The sequence below is a fragment of the Lepisma saccharinum genome, chromosome 2 (assembly GCF_977018435.1).
Source record: "Lepisma saccharinum chromosome 2, izLepSacc3.1, whole genome shotgun sequence".
Lineage (NCBI taxonomy): Eukaryota > Metazoa > Arthropoda > Insecta > Zygentoma > Lepismatidae > Lepisma > Lepisma saccharinum.
The window spans coordinates 61499421-61524270 of record NC_139230.1 but is presented as its reverse complement, the minus strand read 5'-3'; the positions used below and the strand labels follow the sequence as shown (position 1 = coordinate 61524270).

At 37.0% G+C, this 24850-nt stretch overlaps 1 protein-coding gene across 6 annotated transcripts in view; it reads right to left on the bottom strand.

Annotated features, from left to right (window-relative positions):
• Positions 1-24850, bottom strand: part of Ptp99A (Protein tyrosine phosphatase 99A) — a 1182303-nt gene that overhangs the window by 1032964 nt on the left and 124489 nt on the right. For all 6 annotated transcript variants that reach the window (XM_083117414.1, XM_083117415.1, XM_083117417.1 and 3 more), the window contains exon 2: positions 14457-14795. In XM_083117414.1, the coding sequence (XP_082973540.1) occupies positions 14457-14795 (339 nt within the window). The remainder of the gene's footprint in view (positions 1-14456; positions 14796-24850) is intronic.

Sequence of the window (24850 nt, the reverse complement as noted above, 5' to 3'; positions counted from 1 at the left end):
ATCATTTTGTAGACCACTTCTGAGAATTTTTAGGTCGTCAGCTTCCAAGCTCTGGACAAGAGATTTCGTTCATTTAAGGTAAATTAAGGCAGGGAAGGTCACTTCACTGTACTAACCAGGAGCTGAAACAGTTTAGCATCTAAGAGAGCCGGAGCCGTTTGGTGTGGAGAACAAGGCGATTCCAAGGCCCGTGCCCAAAGTGTGGCTCGGTAGACGGCCACAGGGCCAGCCACCAAGTGCAAGGGTAATTGCCTAGATAATTCTGCACACACCGCAAGGTATTTGCTCTTCGCCAACAGAGAGCGGGTGCAATGCGGAAGTAAAAGCATTACATGAACAATACATCTCGTTTAAGCAAAAATTACCATCATTCCGCTAGCCAGACGGAAAGGTGGGGTAAACGTTGTATGTTTCGGGGTTGTTACGCCTTGGTCCCTGGTGCAGAATAATCGGAACCTGCAAGCTGGACAATTAAGACTCATTTTTTTGGGGGGAGGGGGGGACGGGGAAACTATTGAAGATGAATGAAGGAGGTTCTCTGGGTTTGGAGTTAGTTTTAGAAGTTGATCTAAATTTAACTAAAACTTTAACTTCATGATACTAAATCCTGACAGTTAAAGCCTACAATGGTGATGCTTCATTTCTGCCCTTGCAGACAGAAAAAACGAATCAGTAATTTGAACTTGGAAACACTGACTTGAAACTGCAATATTCTATCTCCTCTAACATGGTAAATTCTATCTCACTACATTATCTGCCACTTAAAATCAATGTGTGCACCTTAGGGGAATAAATAGAGATTACATATATTAAACGACGGAAGGAAATACGTATGGATTACATGAACCTAGCATCGTAACAATATTACAAGTTGTTTTGTTTTAATGATAGCCCTAAGAAAAAGTAGACATATTTTGCCTAATATTTACACTGAGATGCCAGAACTGCACCTTTAAAAATGACACAGGTAAAAATAAAGCATACACACACTACCTATCTCTGTCATAGTGAACGTAATGTGATACCATAATTCTCCAACTGCCTCGCAATTTGATGAAATTTGAACGAAATCCGATTAAAAGAGATTTGAAGTTGCAGGGTGAATATAGCAGAAAGATTTGCGTTTCCTTCATGCGAAACCATAAGTAGAATCGCCTTTCCTGCGCAACAATATTCCTATTCCAAGAACTCTCACAATAAATGCAATCTATAATGATACTGAAGGAGAGAAACTTTTGCAAGTCCATGCTCAGGGTGGTCAGGTACAGGCGGCGTTAAAGTCATCAGAAAGTCAACGAGAGGAACAATTATCTGACCTATTCTACAAGAAGTCATGCACTTAAATTATATGCAACTCGGTATATTTAATAGCATTCTAGCAGTCTCTATGTAAGGACAAACGTTTCTTTCACGATGTACTGCCAGTTTGTGTCGACTCTGCAGTCAGAAGAGGATAGTTTCCACATGTTGAAGATTGGGACAAACCAAGTAGCACTTTTGAGAACATTATGCTACTTGGTTCGTTCCCAGCTTCAGACAATAGGAAAAATATGCTGACCCTAACGACATTTACACTCATATACCAAGGTATGAAGAAATATTTTGCTTTGTGTAGAATTTGATTGATTGATGTGGTTGATTTTACTTCGCTTATCTGCCACTTTTGGCATATCGCGAAGATGATGATGAAATTGATGAAGGGACATACAAAGAACACCCATGCCAAGGCCGGGATTCTAACCCAGGACCTCTGGCGTCATGACGCGGTGTGTGTATACTTTGAGCTGTAAATTATTAAGTCGTGTTTATTTCTACAAATCGGTGTAAAATAATGCAAAAAAAATGTATGTAAGTGTTGCCATGGTAATTATATTTTAATATTTTTTTCACAATACAAACGTATACAGTCATTGTAACGTTATTTGTACCAAAACTTCTATCTCCCCTTTTTACATGTGTAAAATAATTAATAGATACAACGAATATATACGTTCACGTAATATTGCATATTGCACTGTTAAATTTCATGGGAACTATTCACTTAGAATTACCAGCTTGCATTACAATTTGTTGTGTAACTGTAAGTGAAAAATAAGTATTTTTAAAATTTTAATTTCGAATTCTTTAGCAAATTATGTATGTGGTTCATGATGGCATTAACCACTAAAATGACATTTTCTAAATGAACACGATAGATTGCGACAGGAGTGCCATTTGTTTGGCCTCCTTGATGGACGGATGTAAATTTCCATGCAATATTTATCTGTGTACATATCAGAAGGAGGGGTATATACCCACGTTAAAAATCTGCTTGAGATTCAGTAGTGTTTCTGCCTCTATGGTATCTCAAATGATAAAAACTGAAATTAAATATCATGCAGATATCCTACGTGATACTAATATTGTTGATTTTTTGTTTCACTGTACATGTTACTAAACAGAAACCGGGCTTAAAGGTGCGTAGATAAGCTATATATAACTTTACTAGTGCGTTCAACACCACAGTGAAAACTTTAATTTCAGCATCCCAGAAGAACGAGGGGAAAAACCTGCGTGGGCAGACTAAAGAATTTTCACGATGTAATAAATATTTATTTAAAACATATTTTTAGTAGAATTATTGGCTTCTATGCGTTATCTACACGACATAAATTTTAAAAATGGCTCATATAAAGGTTTTCCTTCGACCACCCCAATGTTACATTTGGTATTGGATCATAAAAGTAGTACGTTATTGAACATTCAACACAGACTGGTTAGCTGAGAAGTATTCCAACATTCATGTCGAACGTGTATTGGAGGCGCAACGACTGGACAATACACTTTTATGGCCACCATGGGAACATACGTTCATTAACAGGGGGATTCGTCACCCCCAACTCGATCCGTACGTATGTGCCGCACATAATATACTTATTCAAATCAAAGGCTCAATTTCGTTCTAGTGATAGGCACGTTCGATTTGGAATCATTATGCACGATTGAACCTCGAAGCCACATATAGTTGACAAAATCGTACGCAGGTGACCAAATGAAATTAACTCTAGCATTGACGCAAAAGATTCGCATGATCATCATTAAAAAAAATGAAAAAAAAATAATGGAAATAAAATGGGCCTTTTTAGGCTGGACATTATGAAATGTCATACATTAAAATGGTTATGATGTGTGTACAAGCATGCACCAAAATATGGTAAACTATGTTGTTAAAAGTCGATTATCTCGAAGTTTTGTTTTGACTCCACTTTCTGTAGAGAGAGGCTTCTAGAGATTGGACTTACAATGCTTACAACTGCCAGTATTTCAACCCGTATTTCTCTTATTTTACGTCCCGTCCTTGAAAATGAATATGATTGGACGAAATTCATGTACTGACCGGGACTCGAATACGGAACCTTCAATGGCAATTTTCGATTCAAACACTCAAAAATACTTGGCCACCGACGTGGCTACATTATCAAGTGAAATCTTTTGCACAGAAATGTGTCAACTCCAAAAATTCAACCCTCGATCTCTTGCTTTCAAAGATGTAATACCAACCATAATGTTTTCTGGAATGCACTCAAAAGAGTTATACACTCCTCACAATAAGTTTGGAATATTGTTATATTAGACAGAACAAGTTTGGAATAGTATTATATTAGGCAATAGGTGATATGCACGGTGGCATATGTTAACGAAAAGACGAGAAGGTCCACCAGACAGATACCATTTGTTGTTGCATTCCAAGGCCGTGTCTATCACCTATTGTCAAACATAACAATATTCCTAACTTTTTCTAAGGAGTGTATTTAGAAAGACTTGGGAGGAACAGTGAATTATTTAATTGTAGTATTTAGTTCAAGGTTAAATTTTGCACACTTCACTCACACGTTAAATTGTACATAAAAATGTGGAAAAATAATGTTGTCGATACGTGAAACGGAAATACAACTACAGCAGACGTCAACAATACAGGGAAGTCTAACAGAGTCAACAATAAGATTTTAAAAAGTTCCAAGTACAGGGTATTCAGAATTCCTTAAAAGAAAGCCTGTCTTGATCATGCAGTGTTGTTCTTGATGTTAGCATAAGCATAAATTAGTCCCGAAAGCTTGCGACAACCTGTCCAGAAGAATCTGAATTGAAGATAATTCGAGAAGGTTCTCACTTTCCAAACAACGAATTTTCTTAAATTTTCCAACTGAAATTGGATCTTTAATCACGTTACCTAGCTGTCATTTCATTTCTGACAAGACGTATTTACTAAAATCTCTTAATGAGTCCATTGTTGATCTTCAATATAAATGTCCAGCGTTTTGCTGTGGTGTTTAATTTACGATACACCACCTCTCGTCTTCAAAGAACTCATAATTCCATCAGTCTACTATAGCTTCTCGTTGCGTGACTAATAAAACAACGGCAAGTAGTCTTTGCATGCTCTGTCCTGGAAATATGTAACAAATAAAAAGCAAATTTGAGATACGAATGCAGTCAACGCACTGTGACTTCTCGCGAAATCGGTTTCTGAACTGGGTTTCCATGACTTGGCTTCTTCCTTACAACACCATATAAAACAAGAGTTTTTTATTATGATCGATATTTTCCCTGAAATATTTCAATCAGCAACTTTCCGCGAGACAGTTTTAGGATCTTCCATCTTGGCCGCCATGTGAAATACCGAGGACACAGAAGCAGCACCTTCCATTTACCTTTAGCGTGACTTTTTATGGTTTGTTCCGAACACAGACAAAAACTTTCTCAAGATCAGCACCTCTCCCTAACGAGATCTGGAATAAGCGTGAAAAGAAAAAGTTTTCTGATTAAGTTAGAGAGAAACAAAACCTGCAGACCACTAGATCCATGCCATGTCGCTTCTACGAAATAATGTATTTCCATTTATTTTAATGACGAAACAAAATGTATTTCAACTTTGTTGAAGAACGTTGAAATTGAAAAATACTGTTTCTTTAGATAGAAACGCCATCATATGCTGCATCAACTCTACGGAATTTGTGTTTAATTGATTGAATTGTTGTTTTAAGACCACTTTATGCACATAAAGGCTAATCGGGACTGGACCTACAGTTTAAAGTGAGATCCGAACCATTAAGTGCCTCCACCGGGTATCGAACCCGGGACCCCTTGATTACAAGGCGACGACGGGAATTAATGTCATATTTGATTTCATTTTATTTTTGTTATTTAGCGTCGCTATCTTCTGCCACTTTTGGCTAATCGCGACGAAGAGGATGGGTGATGATATGATGAAATTGGCGAGGGGACACTCACAAAGAAAACCTATGCCTAGGTTGGGATTCGAACCCGGGACCCCTGCCGCCGTAGTCCGCTGTGCTAACTACTCTGCCACGGAGGTTGGCTAAATTACATATGTTAACCAATACTTAATATAATACAGCAAACTAAGTGCAAGCATTATGTTAGGTTTCTTGGGAACGGACATCATCAAGTTGCAATCTCGTATAGTTTATTGCCTTACTCAATATGTGTGTGCAATATGATACAAGCAAGGGTGTTCCAAAAGTTTTTTTGGGGGGGAGGATAAGGTTCAACCGCTCCCGAAATACTTTAAAAAAAGTACTAATAATGAAGTATGAAAAATAATAGTACTTTTTCGTGTAACAACATACACACACACAAACGCTATTTATGTGTGTGTTTATAAAAGCTTATCATAGGCGTGAGGATCTTGCTTTCCGTACGGAGCGAGCTCCTGGCCTGCACATCGCCACCTCAGTGCCAGTAAGCAGCAGAGCAGGAGTAAGGGAACCGCCTGCGTTGAGAGGTTAAAAAAAATACTTCGGGGAAAGGCATCCTCCCTTTCACGGAATCATCCCATTTCTTCTGCACTGTTATTCACGAATTCGATGACGAGACGAGAGGTTCCCCATTGCACTGTTGATTTCATCAAAAAAAGTTTCCAAAACGCACTGTTTATAATATGTCTGTGGAAATATTGAAGTTGCAATGGTGTTCTATATTTACTTTAACGCACTCTCTAGTGACACCGCCATAATTGCGTTTAGAAAGGCCCACGCTGCATTGTGAACGCACCGGTTAGTCAACTTTGTGGCAATTAATTAACACAAACAGTTAAACACTTCCGCAGTCTTTGCAAAACAAACACAATGAGAAGTCGAAAATCATTTGCAGTAGCATTTCAAGTGACTGGAGTGTCATTCCACAATCTCATCACCGTGACCGGTTTTCAATTGGGAAACGAAACCACTCAATACCTGGTTAACAGCAGCAAAACAAAAGCGTCCACCTCTCCTGGTGTTTAGAGGGATTATTTAAAGTACAATTCAAGGACGCACAATAAACGACAATGCAAGAGCGCATGCAATAGGTAAACAAAAAATTCTCACACAATTCAAATGACATACATAAAACAACTAGATGCCCATTGTACACATGGCAGGAGAAATTTTTCACCGAGTTGCTGAACGAATGGAGCAGGTTACATTCGTGTAACCATGATGTACGAGGTAAACAATGACAATCAACCGAAAGCATTTCGTTTATCAATTGTAACGTTAACTTCAATTTCAATTACATTTTGAAAACCAAAATTTCATCTCAATTTTTGGTGAAAATTTGAACGAGTGGTTTGCCTATCAGCAGAAATTTAATTAAGCATTTGTTTACAATTCTCGTCGATTGTTTGCAAATTCGTCCAAACCCAAATCTTTTACATCTACCTTTCTCGTTGAACTCTAAGATTAATTTTATTTGCAGCATTAGTAATGTAAATACAAATGCATACATAGCCCTACTTAATTAAAGCTACGTGAATACATTTCGCTACTATTTTTATGTTATTATTACTATCTGTAAAAATAATATTTTAATTCAAAATGTTATTTGACTGCAAGGAAATATGATAGTTTTAGTGTTTTCTGATTTATTTCTATTTGAATGTTTCTTGCTTTTAAGCACCAACCAACAGGCTCAAAACTGGTACTGGTTTCCTAGAATAAACGACATATTCCGAATAACAGTGTTTCTGAATATTATATATATATATATATTGTATATATATATATATATATACAATAAAAAGATTCAGTAGTTACTTCATGAACATGTTTTCATTGATTGCAACGCTTGCGTTTGTTACTTGCTTATCTTTAAATCTCAAAATAGATTATTTCAAAATAGCTTGGAAATATTTGATTTGATTTCTTGTTTTAAGTCAACTTTATGCACAGAAAGGCAAATGGGAACTTAACCTACAGTTTAAAGTGGGATCCGAATTACTGTGCCATGTGCCTCCACCTGGTATCGAACCCGGGATCCAATGATTACAAGGCGACGACGTTACCAACACGGCATTGGGTAACGTTACCACCACGCCCAAACGTTGAAATATAAACAACAATGTGTTCATTAGTATTAATCATAAATATTATAATACAGTAGTTAAAATATAATAAATTTAATAGGCACTCTAAACAAATGCTGTACTATTCATCATACCAATATTTCGTAATACTTGCAAAAAAAGATTGCTGTAAGCTACAGAAAGAGAAGTAGATGCATCATCTGAAACAAAAAAGTACGTCAAGTCTGAACATCAGACCATACCTTGAAGTTAGGGTTCCCAACCGTCCCGGTTTGTCTGGGATTGACCAGGAAGAATGTTTTATCTTTCCGGGACGCAAGAACCCGGAATTACAGTAATTAGTAATCGAAATTTTTCAAATGATTTTTTTCTTGTTGCGGTAGGTGATCCTCATGCGGAGCATGTTGCAACACTGTGTACATTCTCCCCTTGATTTTTATCAACAACGAAGCGTTGTCAGCTTCATCGCACATACTTGAAACGAAGAAACAAGAGAACGCGACTGGCTGGGCTTGTTACTACGCGGTGTGTGAGTGCCAAGTACTGGACTATTATTATTGTGATTTGCGAACTATTTCTCTTGTGTACAAGTGTTTTTTTCTCGTCGAGGATGTCTCTAAGGCCGGTATCGGATTCGAGTCCATCGCCCAAGAAAAAGAAACTTAAAAGGTATTGTACTTTTAAGGACGACTGGCTAAAAGAAAAAGAGGAATGGGGTAAATGGATTCGGAAAGTGAACGATTACACTGCTGAGTGTAGGTTATGCATCCAAAGCTTCAGTAAAAAGTATGAAGGAAAACATGCTATACAGGTACATTGTGCTTCAAAAAAACACAAAGACAATTTAGCTAGTACCAAACAGAGTAATATTTTATCCAGATTTTTTGTTAAAAAAGAAACCAAATAAGAGAATGTTCTAACAGTGACAGAAATAGTATCAGCATATCATGGTGTTTTTCACGGCATAAGCTATAATGCACAAGATTGCGGAAATAAACTGCTACCGAAACTCAAACCAGATTCAGAAACTGCAAGCAAAATATCTTGTGGTCGAACTAAAAGTGCAAGCATTATTGAGAATGTTTTGGGGCCCAATTCTCAAGAATGTCGTATTCAAAATTTTTAAAACCGAGAACGGTTATTTTAGCATTAGTTCGGATGCCTCAAATATAGGAAATAAAAAATTATTTCCTCTAACTGTTCAATATTTCAATCCAAAACCTGGGGTGAATCATGGGGTTCTAGATTTTTACGAAGATTCAAATGAAAGTAGTGAAGCTATTTGTAATCACATCACAACCATTTTAAACAATAATGACTTGGATATAACCCATTCATATTCGGCTGACAATGCCTCTGTAAATTATGGGAAACATGTTTCTGTTTATCAGAAGTTACTGTTACATAACAAAAACCTTATACAAGCAAACTGCAAGTGCCACATTTTAAATAATTGCGTAAAGTCTGCGGTAAAAGCATTTAGGTATATTGATATCGAAGCATTTGTCATTAAAGTGTATAATGAATTTTCCTCATCTGCCAAACGAAACGAGGAGCTAAAACAATTATTTGACTTTGTTGATGTAGAATATAAAACAGTTCTAAGACACGTGCCTACACGTTGGCTTTCATTGTATCCTGCTATTGAACGCCTTCTGTTAAACTGGAAAGCTCTTAAGTCTTACTTTTTATCCCAAGGGGAAGGAGAGTGCAGTAACATGCTGTGGACAGTATTCGATGGAAATGAGGATGATGATTCCATTCATTTGTGTACATTATGGTTTATCCATAATGTGCTTAAATTATTCTATACCAGCATTCAGCATTTAGAAAACAAGTCTTTACGTCCACTGAACTGCATACCTTAATGAGTAAAGTGAAATCTGAGCTTCAAAGCAAACAAAATGATAAATTTTGTGGCAGTGAAGCAAAAAGAATGCTAAATAATATGAAAAATAAAGACAGAAGGAAGTTCGAAACAAGTGCAATTTTTTTTTTTTTTTAAGAAAAGCGCTAATGTACATTTCAAAGTGGTATAATTTTGAAGATTCAATTTTTAAGAAAATGGCTGTTTTGTCTTTACGCAACCCACCCATATGGGAAGAAATTGAGAAGTTGATTAACTGCCTGCAGATCATCATAAATTTAGATCAGCTGTACGAAGATTTTTGTGTTTATAGAAGTACAATAGACTCCCTCAATAACGAAACCGTGGAAGAAAATTGGATATCTTTCTTTAAAAAAGCTCCAGAATGCAAAGAACTTCTAAAATTAGTATAATTTGTGTGGTTAGTGCCTGTTGGAAATTCATTTTGTGAGCGAGTGTTTAGTGTAATGTGCTATATGTATACGGACACGAGAAACAGATTAAGTGAGAATCAACTAAAAGCTGATATACAGGTAAAAATAAACTACAACATGACCTGCATGGAGTTCTACGATTATGTGAAGGGTAGGCCTGACTTAGTGAAAAGAGCCAAATCTCAAGATAAATACAGGTTTAAAGTATCAGCTGTGATGGCTGCCTCTGCCACATCCAGTACGAGTGATGCAACATGCAACTGAAGCATCGCTGTCCCTGCATTTTTTGTAAGTATCAGTATCAGATTATTAAAATAGCTTAAAAATGCATTCGGACTTTTTTTTTAATACTCCTAAGATTTGGAGGGGAAGGGGTTGTCCTTGTCCAGGAATTGTTCAGCTCAGAGTTGGGAACCCTACTTGAAGTGCATCTCGACAGAAAGAAACACTCAATTGCATCATATGATGCACTTTGGAGTTGCCTTCACGATACACAATAATTCATCTAATTCTAAACCTGATTCTTCGCAAAGGCCACAAAACACATCTTAGTGCATCAATCGATGCGTGCAAACGGCGCTACAGGGGGGGGGGGCTGAAGCCCCCAAAACCGGTCTCAGCCCCCCTAAATTTTTGTAGTAAGGTAGATGCATTTAGACTGAAAACTTCAAAAGTAGTTTTAATTTTCCAACATAAAACTTCCATTGGGACAAGTACAATGTTCAAATAGGCTACATTTTCGAAAGATTGGTTAGATCGTAAGGTTACTTTATTACGATGTGTTGTAAAATCAAGGGGAGGGGGCAGCTGAAGACATGCCTAGATAACAGTGGCCACTGATCATTTGATACTAAGTAATTGGCCAATCATGAGTCCCTAAACTTGCTACGAAATCTGCTGCCTGCCTGGTAGGTGGACGTATTCAGTGACTGTGATATTGTTATTTGATTGTTGGCATATACAGTTAATTGTGTACAGTTATTAGCCTCTATTAATCGTATCACTATATTTTGGATAGAACGACGACATTCAAAATCTAAAGAACCGTCATGCTTCTTTTCTGTTTATTAGTTCCTCATCGAATACCGACAATTGCATGAGTGTTAGCGATGTTCTCACATTGGTTTCCTTTCATCTATCCTTATCGCTGCAAATATTTGAGAGGGAGAAATACGATGTTAAAGAATGAAAGAGTACAGAAACTAACTCATTCTTAAATGATAAGAATTGGAAATATCAAAATTGGGCTCCCAGCCCCGATAAAACTGCTGCCTTGATAAAGGTGTCCCGGGTTCGAACCCCAGTGCAGGTAACATTTCATTAAGTGGTTCGGATTTCGCTAATCTATAGCTCTCGTCCAGATTAGCCTCTGTGCATATAGTGAAACTTAATACAAAATCCAGTCAACTGATCATTGCAAAACGGTACGAAAATTAGCACGCTTGGGCAATTATAATACTCGCAGTCTTAGTCCTACAAGTTAAATAATTATCATTTGTGATGTTACAAAATAATTTCTGCAGTACCGTCATAGAGGCCAAATTTGATTCCGGTCTGGAGAATCAATCTTTGAAGCACATCTAAAACTATTGATCCAATTCTCATCAGTATTTATGCTTAACTCATTCTGAAATTAAATCATAATCTTCAGCAATTATTTTCACTGATCAAAATACCCAGCGAAAGAGTTTCAATTATATTAGTTACTTTATGTCTATGTATTTGCCTCCTAATGGAGCTGAATTTGTAGTAAAAATATGTCTGTTCCTTGAGTGTGGCACCTCCTAAGTGGACGGTATTTCTCGCATCCTCATTGTTAGGTCTAAGTTCTGAATTCCAGTCGTTGAACAAGAAAACTTAACATATTTCATCATGTCGGTAAGGATGGAAAAGATTGGATTGATCTTGCCCAGGATAGGGACAGATGGAAGGGTTATAAACCTTTGGGTTTAAGAAGGCTAGAGAGTTATTTAGTTAGTTGGCAGAGAAAACGCTATCACTAATACACTTTCTATTTAAGGGTGGTATTGCATATTTGAAGCCTACTTTATTAAGTTAGTGCCGCTTTTCTGAAGCACGAAAACCTACAATCTATCGCCGCTCCCTACTGTTGTGATTTGGCCAGTTTAAAGTTATGGCACACTATAAGGCAGAAAAGAACTCAAAATAAAAACCCTTGAACAGCTACTTGCAATAGTTGAAATATTCAAAATTGCCTTTTGCGAACTTTATAAGCTTTGCGTCATTGAAATGTTCATACCTCCTATAACGGCTACTTGCGGCAATGAAAGTGTTACGTCTTTATCCATTTTGTCATTTGGGAAAGAGATAGAAAAATCTTTGGATTTAAACAAGGTTGTAGCTGCTCATTAAAACAGACGTAGGCTATACTATTGTAGTTTGTTGCTGTGGTTCATTTTCACATTTTAGCAAATAAGTAGGTACTCAAACTCCTTACATAGAAATAGTGTTAAGTGTAGTATTTATACGTATATCCAGCGTATTTTGTATTGTTCATATAAATATTAAGTCTGTGGTATTATTCCATTCAATGGCTTAGGAAAAGAAAGCAATATAATTATTGAATTTTATTTGACATAAAAGATTCGTGCCTGGAACAAAATGCAGTGATTTATCTTTGGATCTGACTGTAAAATGTGTCACTGGTAAAATTACACCGTAGTAAAGTATTAAGCAAATACCTTTTAACCGGTATAAGTTAGCTCCTAAGAATTTGACTCCGAAATCTGTAGCCCCCCCATTCGCACTTATTTCAGGCTGGCGCCGTCACTGCTCTGTTGCACCAACAGATTTGATGCATTTCTGTGTGTACCTCACTGCGATTGCATTACCAACGAATAGAATCATAAATTAGGTTTCAAACAGGTGAATTGTTGGTAGTCTAAATGTATGCATTTGCAATTGTAGCACTACAGAGATACGTTTTCCTCGAGAAGATAAAGTGCATTGATCAACATCAATGTTTTTTTTCTTTGTTTGTTTGTAAACCTAGATGAAATATACATTATCTTTCAGTTATTTGTATTTCTGGGTCAATGTAGATTTACTTTAAGTCTATTACACGCACAAGAAAATTATTCAACTAACTGATTGAATATACAGGGTGTACATAAAGTATGGTAAACACTTTCAAAAATATATTGTAAAGAAACTATTAACATTACTTGAGGCCTCCTCGATGGCGTAGTGGTTGTGACGCCGCCTTGTAATCAAGGGGTCCTGGTTCGATACCCGGTGGAGGCACGTAGTGGTTTGGATCCCACCTTAAACTGTAGGTCCAGTCCCGATTAGCCTTACTGTGCATTAAGTGGACTTAAAACACCAACTCAATCAATCAATCATTACTAAGTGATACATTACATTGGTTGAACGAGTAAAGTCTAGGTTTTCTTGCATTCCAGGTGTTCCTTGTAGTTCCATTTCTTGCCGATAGATGACGGCAAATTTAATATGGCGCTTTCTGGAACTGAAAAAAATGTGTGTTCCATTTTGATAAAACTAAGTGCTACAGATGCCCAACGGAAACGCAGAAGCAAATACAGGAAATAAGGCAATCTAATATTGCTTCATCACTCAAAATTAACAAATCCACGAAGTCGTCTTTTCTCTGCTGCAATTCACAGCAAAACTGTTACTGCTTTTCTTTGTATTGGTGATATAACATTTGCACTGACTGCAGTCGGTACGCTTTTATACACATTTTTTTTTATTCAAAGCACTCCACACAGTTATTAGTGGCATACTCAGCTCATGCGAAGCTCTGTGTGTAAATTTACTCGGGCTCCTTGTGTAGGCTCCCTCTCTCGTTTAATGTCACATTCACTCGCGACTGGCGGACCACTTCTTTCCTTCGAACACAAGCACCCGGTTGTAACAAATTTCCGATGCCAATCATAGATTGCCTTCCTGCTTGGGCTTCTTTCCTATATTTGCTCCTAAATTTCCACTGGGCTTCTGTAGCACCCTTTGTTTATCAAAATGTACCACACAATTTTTTCAGCTCCATAAAGTGCCATCTTGAATTTGCCGCCATCTAGCAGCGAGAAATGGAACTACAGGGAACACCTGCAATACCCCCTCCAAAGAAAAACTTGCCACTTCACTCGTTTAACTAATGTATTGTGTCAGTTAGTAATGCTAATAGTTCCTTTACAATACAATTTTTGAAAGTGTTACCAGACTTTATGTACACCCTATATCTTATTTTACTTTTCTTTTCTGCCGCTTTTAGCTAATCGCGAAGATGAGGATGAATTATCATAAGATTAAATGGACGAAGAGACAATCACAAACACACAGGAACAGAACTCAACACAAGCCGCACATTACACTGGCTGAGAGTCCAGACGCCAGAACCTCGTTTGGGAGCCTTCCGAAAAGGTTATCTTATGTACAAATATACAGTTACGCACATATGCACATATAAACATATACACATACATACATGTCACGGACACTGCCGGGTTGTAATGAATACATTGATTTTCAATGGAATCGTTACAACCCAGCAGTGTCCGTGACTGTACATACAATAAAAATGGGACATCTGGTACTTGCTTTTCTGAAATGTGTTATGTGTGTTGCCTAACTGCATGGCTACAAGTGTAGTTAAATAGCAAATTTTCCACAGCAACTTCTACCACCGCCGTAGAATTAAGCAACACACATAACTGTTGTTAAATGTAATTCAGTACTTAAATAAATAGATAAATATACAGGTGACTGTATATACAAATCAATATCCATGTAACTACATAACTTCAAATCAGATATTAACTGAACTTCTTACCTTCAACGATGAGCTTGACGATAGACTCTGGTTTCGGCCGATTGTTCACGAGACAACTGTACTCCCCGCTATCATCGGCGGTGACGGGATGAAAGTGGAGGGCGTAAGTGTCAGGTAACAGAGTCATCCTATTTCTGTTCTCCCATACCGTTGTGCTCTCGCTGGCGTATTCGACTAGTTTGACGTCCGATCCCGTACTGATGACTGATCTTTGAGCACAGCCTTGGCATCGCCACTCCAGCATTAGGACCAAGGAATGTTCGGTTACGCCTGGGCATGGAATGGTCACGTTTGAGCCCGCTTCTGTGTAAACGTTCTCCACCGAAATGGCCGTCACATCTGTGAAAGAAAAGTGACAGAACGTCAGTGAAGATACATCCATTCATAGTTAGTATTAACTTCAGTACAAAATTATATTTAATCCAGTTCAAATGTACATTGCTCTTAATTTATAGCAGATTAATTAATTGTGTATCCAGTAGTTCGCCTAGGAAGCTTCGAGTACTGGATAAGGTATGGACGTTCTTTCTTCATTTACGTCATCATTCCATCATCCATTTTCATCGTTGTACATTTTTCAATTGTTTTATATTTCGGATTATAAGTTATCGATTTAATTAGGTTATTTGGGTATTTTTACATTAAATTTCATATATGTTTAAATTATTATCATGTACTCAAGTTAATTGCTTAGTATGTGTGAAGTCTCTTTTGTCAGTCTCGATGACACAATAGCTGTGCAAAATGTGTACAAATTGAATAATGTAAATTCGACTTCCACTATCGAAAAACTAAGCGTATAAGTGTAATTACAACTACATGGAGCTTAGAAGTTATCAACATTAGTTATATTCCAGCTTTCTTGCCGCCCGTTCGGTGGCCGAGCGCATTTAGTGGTCGAATTTTGATCTCGCCACCAAAGTTCCTGGGTTCAAATCTCTGTTTGAGCATGGGTGTTCTTTGTGAGTTTCCCTTCATCACTTTCATCATGTCATCACTCATTCGTATCGTCGCGATAAGTGAAAAGTTTAAGAAAAGTGACTGTAAATAACAAAGGTACAAATAACAAAATATAGATTTCTTGCCGTCAATCTGAACATCCCTTACCCATAAATTAAACCGTCTTATCCTACAGAACAGTCCTCTCTTTTCTGGCTTTACGTTTTTAGGATCTGGTGCGAATATATTTCAAATAAATAATATTGTTCTGGCATAAATATGCAAATTACAAAATGATCACGCTGAAATAATATAATACACAGATAAGTTGATTATTGTGGAAATAGTATACTTAATAAAACTTGACAAGTATTGTGGCATTCTCTTCAATTAACATGTATTATTATTATAACTCGCTTTGTTAACTGTTGTATACATATTTAATTTAGCGTTGACATGTTTTATGTTTATTTACATTTCTGCACAAGAATATTTCTTATCAAACTGTAAATTTACAAACTCAAAGTGTAATTGGTCAATCGCCTGTTCTGTTCAAGAAATAAATGAATAAATAAATAAATTCTTACTTTCCTAATTTCAATGATAAAAAGCGCGTAGGAATTTATACCAAGATAACTACAAGTCAACACCATTGATGAAGTAGTTTCATGTAATGCATCAAAGCGTGGAAATTACAGCTATGTACTTGCTATTCTTAAGAAGGAGGTGGAACAAACTGTCAATATTACACGTGCCAGAGTACAAGCCTGTCATAAATGCGAAATAAACGAAATGGAAATTGCCTTTCATTGGCAGATACACACAATACTGAAAGAGGTACCTGCAAAATGTACCAAATCTAATCACAGGACAGATGCTCCTAAAATATTCAACGGTACATACTAATTAGTAGTGCACTGTCACGGAAGAGAACAGGATGATTGTCGTCACTGTCAAAGGAGGAGATTGCGCTAAATATTCCATGATACGCCGATGAGTTCAGAGATATGTAATTTCCGTGGAAAATTTCGTGAAAGGACCGCGCGGACATGAGAGAGACGAGCAGTCATCTCGTTTTTCGAACGAGTTTTCATGCAACGATAACCTCAGATTAGAAACAGAGAGGAAACTAAGTTTGGACAGGGACAAACCGCAAACGATCCGTTTTCTCTGATGCCTTGGTTCCCAATGTTTGTTTCTGCCTTTTAAAAAATTAGGCTCCGTGCGTTTCCTACGTTTCTCCCCTTCTATCGCTCTACATTGGAGAATGAAATATTCAGCTCAGAATCCACGCAACTAGGAAGAGAAAGGTACAGCACAATGCAGTGCGTCGATTTGGAGGCACATTTCTACGAAGAGCACAAAGTTTTGTTTTCGATTACGCCTATGTGAATATTATCGTTGTAGAATGCTTGAATATAAAATTTGACAAGATACTTGATGCCTGAAAACCAAGGTGAATTGATTTAAATCAGGTTCATTTAAATCAAGATTTAAAACAGGTGTTTTTTTTAAAAAAAAGTCACTGATTTAAATCTCTATAAATAAATAATGTATATAATAATGTATATAAAGATTTTGTAGATACCAGAGTAACTTTTTGTGAAAGTACATTAATCTTGTAATCATTTAATGATGTTTATTAGGCTCTTAAGAAAGAAAAGGGAAGGACACAAAATATATGTACTGATGATGTGAAGCTCATACGAAAGGAAATGTAGTATGTAAACTGTAAACACACTTAAATTTATCTTGATTTAAACTTCAATAATTTTTATGGGCAAAAATAGAAAACATTTTGTTCATAAAAATATATAAAATACTAATCATGTTACACCGTAAATAGTGTCATTATAATTGAACTGTAAATATACATGGCAGCTATTATTTTGCAAACTACATCCAAAATATTTTCACTGGAAGAAAAGTTACTGAAATTATTATAGTTTCATTAACACTCTCAACAAACATTTCCATAGTAGGTTCATATAGCTATACAGTATCAGAAAGAGAAACCGTATAGAAACCATATAATCAAATTGTTCAAATATTTTACAGGGCCGTTTACTAGAAAAAGCCTTTCTATAAAAAAACAAAAAAAAAACAACATATCTATGTGTATGGTGCCAGAAACCACACAAACAATTAAAAAATCCGATTTAAATAAAATCATGATTTTTATACACCCTGCTGAAAACTAATTCAAATTCATTTGTAGTTCAATTACAAGAAAATAATGGCCTCCTTAGTGTTTAATCGTACCTCTGCCTTGTAATGATCTCTTTGAAAGCCAATTTAATTGTTACAATCCGGAAGTGTCGAGTAATAACTGTGATAGAATGTGTCATTTTTTTTCGCTCAAACCAACTTTGATCACTGACAATAAACAAAATATACGCATCTGATTTCATGAATGCTCCGTATTTGCAACAATTTCAATTAAACGTGAAGTAATTACTGAGTGGTGATAATTATTTAATTTTATTACGGCTACTTTCTCCTATACACCATTTTAAGTTTCGATTTCTTCCCACACTAATCATATTTAAGTTGGAAATATCCGTATTTGGAACAATGACGCATGTCTATCAAAAATTAAGTTTTCGGTTTTAATATCATGGTTGAAAATTGAATATTGATTGATTTTTTACGTATGGACACATCAGCACATAGGCTATTTTAGCCTGTCACGCAATACAAGGATAAGCTTCTAAACTAAAACAAAATTGAGGACAGGCCTCTAACAAGAAAATAAAATATGTCTGTTAAAATGTCCCTTATTCAATTTTTAAAACTAATCCATTCGTTCTTTATTTATACAGTCTTTGAGGACTAAAATTTTCATCCCTAGGTTTAAAATGTACCCGAGGCTGTTAAGGAGCACGCAGCAGGACAAACACAGGGAAAACAGCCCCACAAAGTGTTATCATGGCTGTCCGTTCGGGCGTCAGAGCCTCGTTAGCCTTCAAAAAGCAGTTACCGGGTGTACTACGTGGATGTGAGGTTGACCTTTGGGTGCTTTACCAGAAGGCCACCCCTTACATCCCGAAAATTGGACATTGATCATTTGTTGGGTTCGTAATGAAATGCAATTACTCGAATATTTATTGTGTGGCTTGCTGGTGGGTATTAATTGCAGCCACAATATCAGGCAAAGTAAGCTATTTGAAAATGTAGAATCGTGCATAAATTTTCATTAAGATATTTCGTGCATGTACCCGTGCCATGGTATGAATTTTGAGGACACATGAAGAACAATGCGGAATTTATACTGAAAGAATGTTTTCCAGAATGTCTGGCTGAAGAGAATCAACGAGTGTATGTATATATGTGATTCGGTTATACGTAACGAGGATTCTGATATTTCGAAAATACTATACCATAGATGGAACAGTGCGTAATCCGGTATTTACAAATATTTAAATCTCGCTGCACGTTTCATGCATACCCACTGAATTTCGAATATTCTAATCTTCACATTCCTGCTTCTGTCATCATCAACTGTTTGCGATACGTAAATACGCGCAGTCATGTCCTTCCCGTGTCCGAATTCAACCACGCATGTATGGTGGTGTGCCGTGGATGCGTGTTGACGACTCATACGCATGTATAACCAACCTGACACGGTGCAACAAAAAGCAAACGGGGGGGGGGGGACATGTTATTGATCTAACGATCAATGCGGACGTATTTAGTAGCCATAAAATATTCAACGACACTAGGAATGCGTTACGAGGAGATCACAGACGTTGAAAATCTGTAGTACGTTGGGAGATTAAAAGGTAGGGATGCGTCCTCCTTCATGTTCACTTTTCGACTCGCTTGCGCGGCCGGTAGATGCAGTTGATTAATATGTGGTTTGAATTATACATGAGAATCCCTGGTCGCATGGCATGGATGAGGTGTCATCCTGAGCTGAATTGTCGCAATATCCCCCCCCCCCTTTTTCCCTCTTTCGCTCGAAGCGGGGTAGGAACGTTTCACAAAATGTGACTGGAAGGTTTACTTCATAATTCAATTTTCGAAAATAAAGCACGCGGTTGAGAAAGCGTCCCTGATTTTGTCCAGCTGGTGAGAAACATATTCGTACTAGCTTTGCAAATCCAGTAACTCTGAATTCATTTGCAGTTATAGTCTCTTTGTGTCACTGTCCATTCACATCTTTCTAGCGTTAGACTTGAAAGCGTTAGACTTCATTTGTTTTGTCCGATCCTATGCATATTTAATTTCACATATTCCTCTTTTTACAACAAATTCATGGTAGCAAATTTTCACGACACGTAGATTTCAATTACGTCTGTTTTGGCAATAATATAGAACCTGCTCAAACGAAATCCATAACTGCAAACCACATCAAGCAACTATATCCTCAAAGAATTAGTCAAGTTGCAGATGTGAATTTGAATGACAGAACTGTTAGTATCTGTAAGCTTTCTACAGCTAAATAAACGAATAGTTGATTTAGAAAATGGCTCTGCAATGAATTATAAAAGCACTTTGTTAGTTTCAATAGATGTGTAATAGATGTCGAGTGATATTCTACTCAAGTGTCGACTTGTTTTCGACGCAGTGCACCCAGGAAACTGTATCACTGCGAGCTAACATGAGTGACTCCAGCACGGTCAATCTTCGTTGTTGGTGTGAGCTAGTTGCTTCGCTACAACTTTAACTTTTATCTTGAGTATGGAGATTGTAATCCTCTTGTGTGTGTATTGTTTTCCATCTTGATAAGGATCAATACCTGACAGTGAATATAGACATTCTTATCACTTCTTAGGCCTGCCCTTCTCTGTGTTTTGTTGCTGATAAGGGGATTTTCTAAAGGTGTATATAACTTAAGCACAGACACACCCACAATTATAATTTCAATCACTCAGTCTTACATATAAGTTAAGGAAGTTTATGCCTTAGGCTTATGTATAACTCAATGAAATTCACTATATTTTCCACATGCTAATTGAAACATGTCATACAGATTTAATTATAAATCGCTTTTATACCTCTAACGTTAAAAGCAAAGATAAGGATGAATGATGAGCTGATGAAATTGGTGATGGGACAAACAAAATGATACGCCCATGCCTTACCCAGGGTTCCAACCTCAGGTTTCTGGTTCCGCAAAGTGTTACTCTCACCACTCCACAACGGACTCCAGAAGACACATAGATTTAATACTTGTAGTTGCCAGTTTATACAGCGCAAAGGGAGCAGGCAGTTAGACGTAAATTAGGATTCGAGAATACCGAAACATATATTACAAGTACAAACATAAATCTCTTTACAAAGGAAATGTTTGAGAAAAAATAGGAACCCATAAGGTCCCAGTGATCTCATATGAGATCACCTCACAAAACCATGATTCTACTAAATATTTTGCAATAATGATTAATAAACACACTTTCATGTCCTTTTTCAGGGTCCATGATTTACGTATAAAGTAAATAGAATTTAGTGCTCTGTACTAAAACTATGATTTTTAGTAGTTGAAAATTTGATACTTTTAACTGCTTCTGAATGGTTACAGAAAATTATGGTGTAACACTTTTAGTGTAGAATACTGAGGTCAATTTAATTTTAATTTTATTGTCAGTAGTTTCAAGTCAGCATAAAATAATTTTGGTCAAGGTAAATAAATAACAACACACCTTTTTCCTTCGAAACAAAACAGTGATCTCATGAGATCACTGGGACTTAGGCATTTCGGAACTAGCAAAACTGATAGTTTGTAAATCGCACTTGGTTGTTTACGTTGAACGATTAGCGACAAGCACTGAATTGCTGCTTACCACTAGTTCTTGCTATTTACTCTTTGTGATTGTTAGAAGAGGTTAGGTGGTCTAGTCGGTAGAGTGACGGACTGCCATGTGAGAGATCCGGGTTCGATTCCTGGGATTAATGATGTAAAGTTGGAATTTTTCTGTCCTTGTCTCAGCATAAAGCTGCTCTCGTGCTCACCCAGCATCAAATCAGTGGGTACCTTGGGGCAACCCTGGGGGGTAAAGGCGGCTGTAGTGTGCTGCTTATCACATCACTGCCAAAATGGCTGAGATCGAGAATGCGTGTGACCCTACCCCCATATCCCATAAAGGCGCCTTCATGGCATGGTGCTATATGCATGGGAAACTTTACCTTACCTTACTCTTTGTGATTGTTAGAAGAATAAGGTCATGTTTATAGCACATTCAAGCGTGTCCAACTGAAGAAATACAGGCTATCCTAAATGATCTTAGTGAAAATAAATCATTTAGCTATACCGACGTTGTCGTCCTACAGCCAGACAAAGTAGATTGCCCTAGTGTTGAAGGTGAATTTGTCGATGATGAGATTGGTCTAACTAATGTAAGTGAGGTGCAAGGCCCACTGGAAGTGTGTTGGAATCATGCTGTTTCATTCAATGATGAAGATGAAGTGACTGAAGATGCAATTGCAGGAGATCCAGTTCAATCAAAGAACCTAAGTGCCACTAGTCTTGAATATAATGTTGTGCAAGGGGAAGAGAAAACGGATTGGCACCACAATTTGTGCAAAATATAAGATATATATAAATATTAACAATAATAATAATTATAAATGAAACAAATAAAAAATAATGACATATTGATAAATCTCAAAAGTATTAACAAACCTTTTAAAATATGTCCCCTCCTAGACATATTGAACAATAGTTTCATACAGTTCAGTGTCTTTCAGTCTCAAATGTCAATACAAGACACGATTGCCAAATATTTTGGACAAAACACGCTGAAACAGTTTATATAAGGAAAACTGTGCCTTTTGGTTACAAAATGTGGGCACTCTGTGGTTCAAATGGGGGTGCTGTTTTGATAACACTCCTCTTGGACTAAGTGTTGTGGAATCTCACTTTTGCACTACCATCGAAGAACGAGAAGAATATGAAATCAATTTTGGAAGTTCTTTTAAAACATTTCCACTTTTAATTTAGTTAAAGGAAATGGCATTTCGAGTATGTGGTAGTTAGAAAGCTACATAAGACAAGTGTCCAGTTATGAATGTTATAGACCTGAAAAAGATGAAACAAGGGGATTTTAATTATCGTTTCAACAGGAACAATGACATTTTGGTTCTTAGGTAGAATGACAACAGACCAATTACTTAAATTATTCTGATAGGTTAGTTTACTTTGTCAACAATATTCTGTATTTCCTGTTTTGCAATATTTTTTAGAATTCCAAATAAAATCAAGAGTTCGGTAGAAGAGTCATGCAAAATAACCACTTATTTTTGTTTTTATTACTATTGCGAGTATAGAACTTTAATATAAAAATACATTACATCAATCTAATTTGTCATCTTGATTGGTTTGCTTTATTTTACTTCGCTTTTTGTGCCACTTCTGGATAATTTTCAAAAATGGGAATGAGTGATGATATGATGAATGGACACACACAAACATCCATGCCCAGACCAAGATTCAAACCCAGGATCCCTGGCGTCGTAGCGCAATGTGCTAACTACTCCGCCACAGGGGCCGGCAATTTGTCATTTTGTAACAGCATATCCATATAGAATTTGTATTCAGCCTGAAATAAAATGGTGATGTGATAAGATATGCTCAATTATTCATTCCTAATCTTTACTCTCTAGGTTCCAGTGATCTCATATGAGATCAGCTACTTCCTGACGAATAGTGCATGGCAAACAGAAAATTTCGATTCAGTTGCTCATATTCCATCCATCATCAGAAGTAATTATACGAAAATAAATAAAAATTCAAGAAAGAAAAAGTACTCTGGGACTTCGTGGGTTAACACGTAAGGAATAAAATATACATATTTTCAAAATTGTGCTCTCCTAACATGGACTAACTCGTTGGACATAAAACAAACATGAGATTTTCCACTACAAAGGCGGTGTATTTGTTTGTACGCTATTACAGTTCTTTTACTTCAGTATCTTCACATACGAACTGCAATGATTACGACTAAAAAATCATACAATTAAGACTCTACTAATTTTCATTCAGAAACCTCAAGTTTTCTCCAAACGCCAAAAAGGACATTATGCCACTCTGATAGGTAACTAATTATTTGTTACATGCGAAGTTTTGATGTAAGTCCTCTTTTATGCACAGATAAGTTAATCCGGACGGAACCAACAGTTTAAAGTGGGATCCGAAGTACTATGTGCCTACACCGGGAATCTAACTCCAGACCTCTTGATTACAAGGCGATGACGTTATTGTAGCACCCGAAGTAAGCCATGGAAAACAATTGGAAACACACTATGTATTTCTCAGGATGAAATTGTGTCACGACTGTATACGGCTACTAATGATTGTGCTAGAATACAGACTTCTACATTTTCCTGAAGTCTTATTGCTCTTCGGGCAAAATGTGCGAGAAACACCACTCTTCTGCTGCTCCGTTACAGAGTTTCACCCTCATAACGCTGGATCGGCCTTTCTTGTGCCGATTCTTCCAGTGCATGATTGCGTTAACTTGACGTTGCAGTTTCTTTGGTAATGTTTCATCTCGAAGAAGAGAAAGATCGATGCTTCTTTTACAGTCGTAACATTTCCTAAACTAGCAAACCGTAAAGTGGGGTCTGAAAGGCTTTTTAAAACATCCTTAATCTTGCCGATTCAAGATGGCTCTTGAAGGAAGTGCCGCGCTTGCGTTTCCACCGATTTCTGCGATGTGCTCTATTTTTCTTTCCCCTTACTTTTTTCCCTCGTTCTTTTTTTAAGGTGTTTTGTGGAGTTACAGTAGCTCAGGATGAGTTTGCTCGTTAATCATCTTGGGTGTCAGCGCGAAGGCTGGCTGAGTGACGCCTGATTTCTATCGGGGAGTTGCGGGGAGAAGAGAGTTTTGGTCCTCCTGGCCTCTGCAGCCAGCACGACCAAGTCTCGCAAGGAATTCATAGAGATTGGCCGACTCAAGATCACTCAGGCACTGTCAGATCAAGGGAGGCCAATATACCAGCTCCCAGATGCTCGACACTCCCCTCACATTTGCCTTGTTATCCCCTCTTCCTTAGTCCCAATTGCAGACGATACGATGTCCTTAGAGACCGCATCACGTTGAGTTTTGAACCAAGGGGAACGTCGTCCCTTCCCTTCAAGAGCGACACTGCAGGAAACGTATACATCGACAAACTTTATATTCTCGTAACCTAGGATTCAACAAAAATTGAGAACCAAAAAATGTCAGATTTGTATATACAAAATTAATTAAGCTTAAAAAAATATTGAAAACATCACGTTCAATAAATACCTGAAGAAGACTGTTTTTGCTGTAGACAAGTTACAGGCTATTCTACCCCTCGTAAAATAAAATAAGCAGATTTCTTGTCAAACAGAATTACTGATTCACTGCAAATACATATAAGACTGTTAAATACAAAAATATTATTATTATTATTATTATTGTTTAGTGGCAGTAAACTTTCCACGCCAACTTTGAAAACAGGAGCTTAAAATAGGATTCACAACTCAT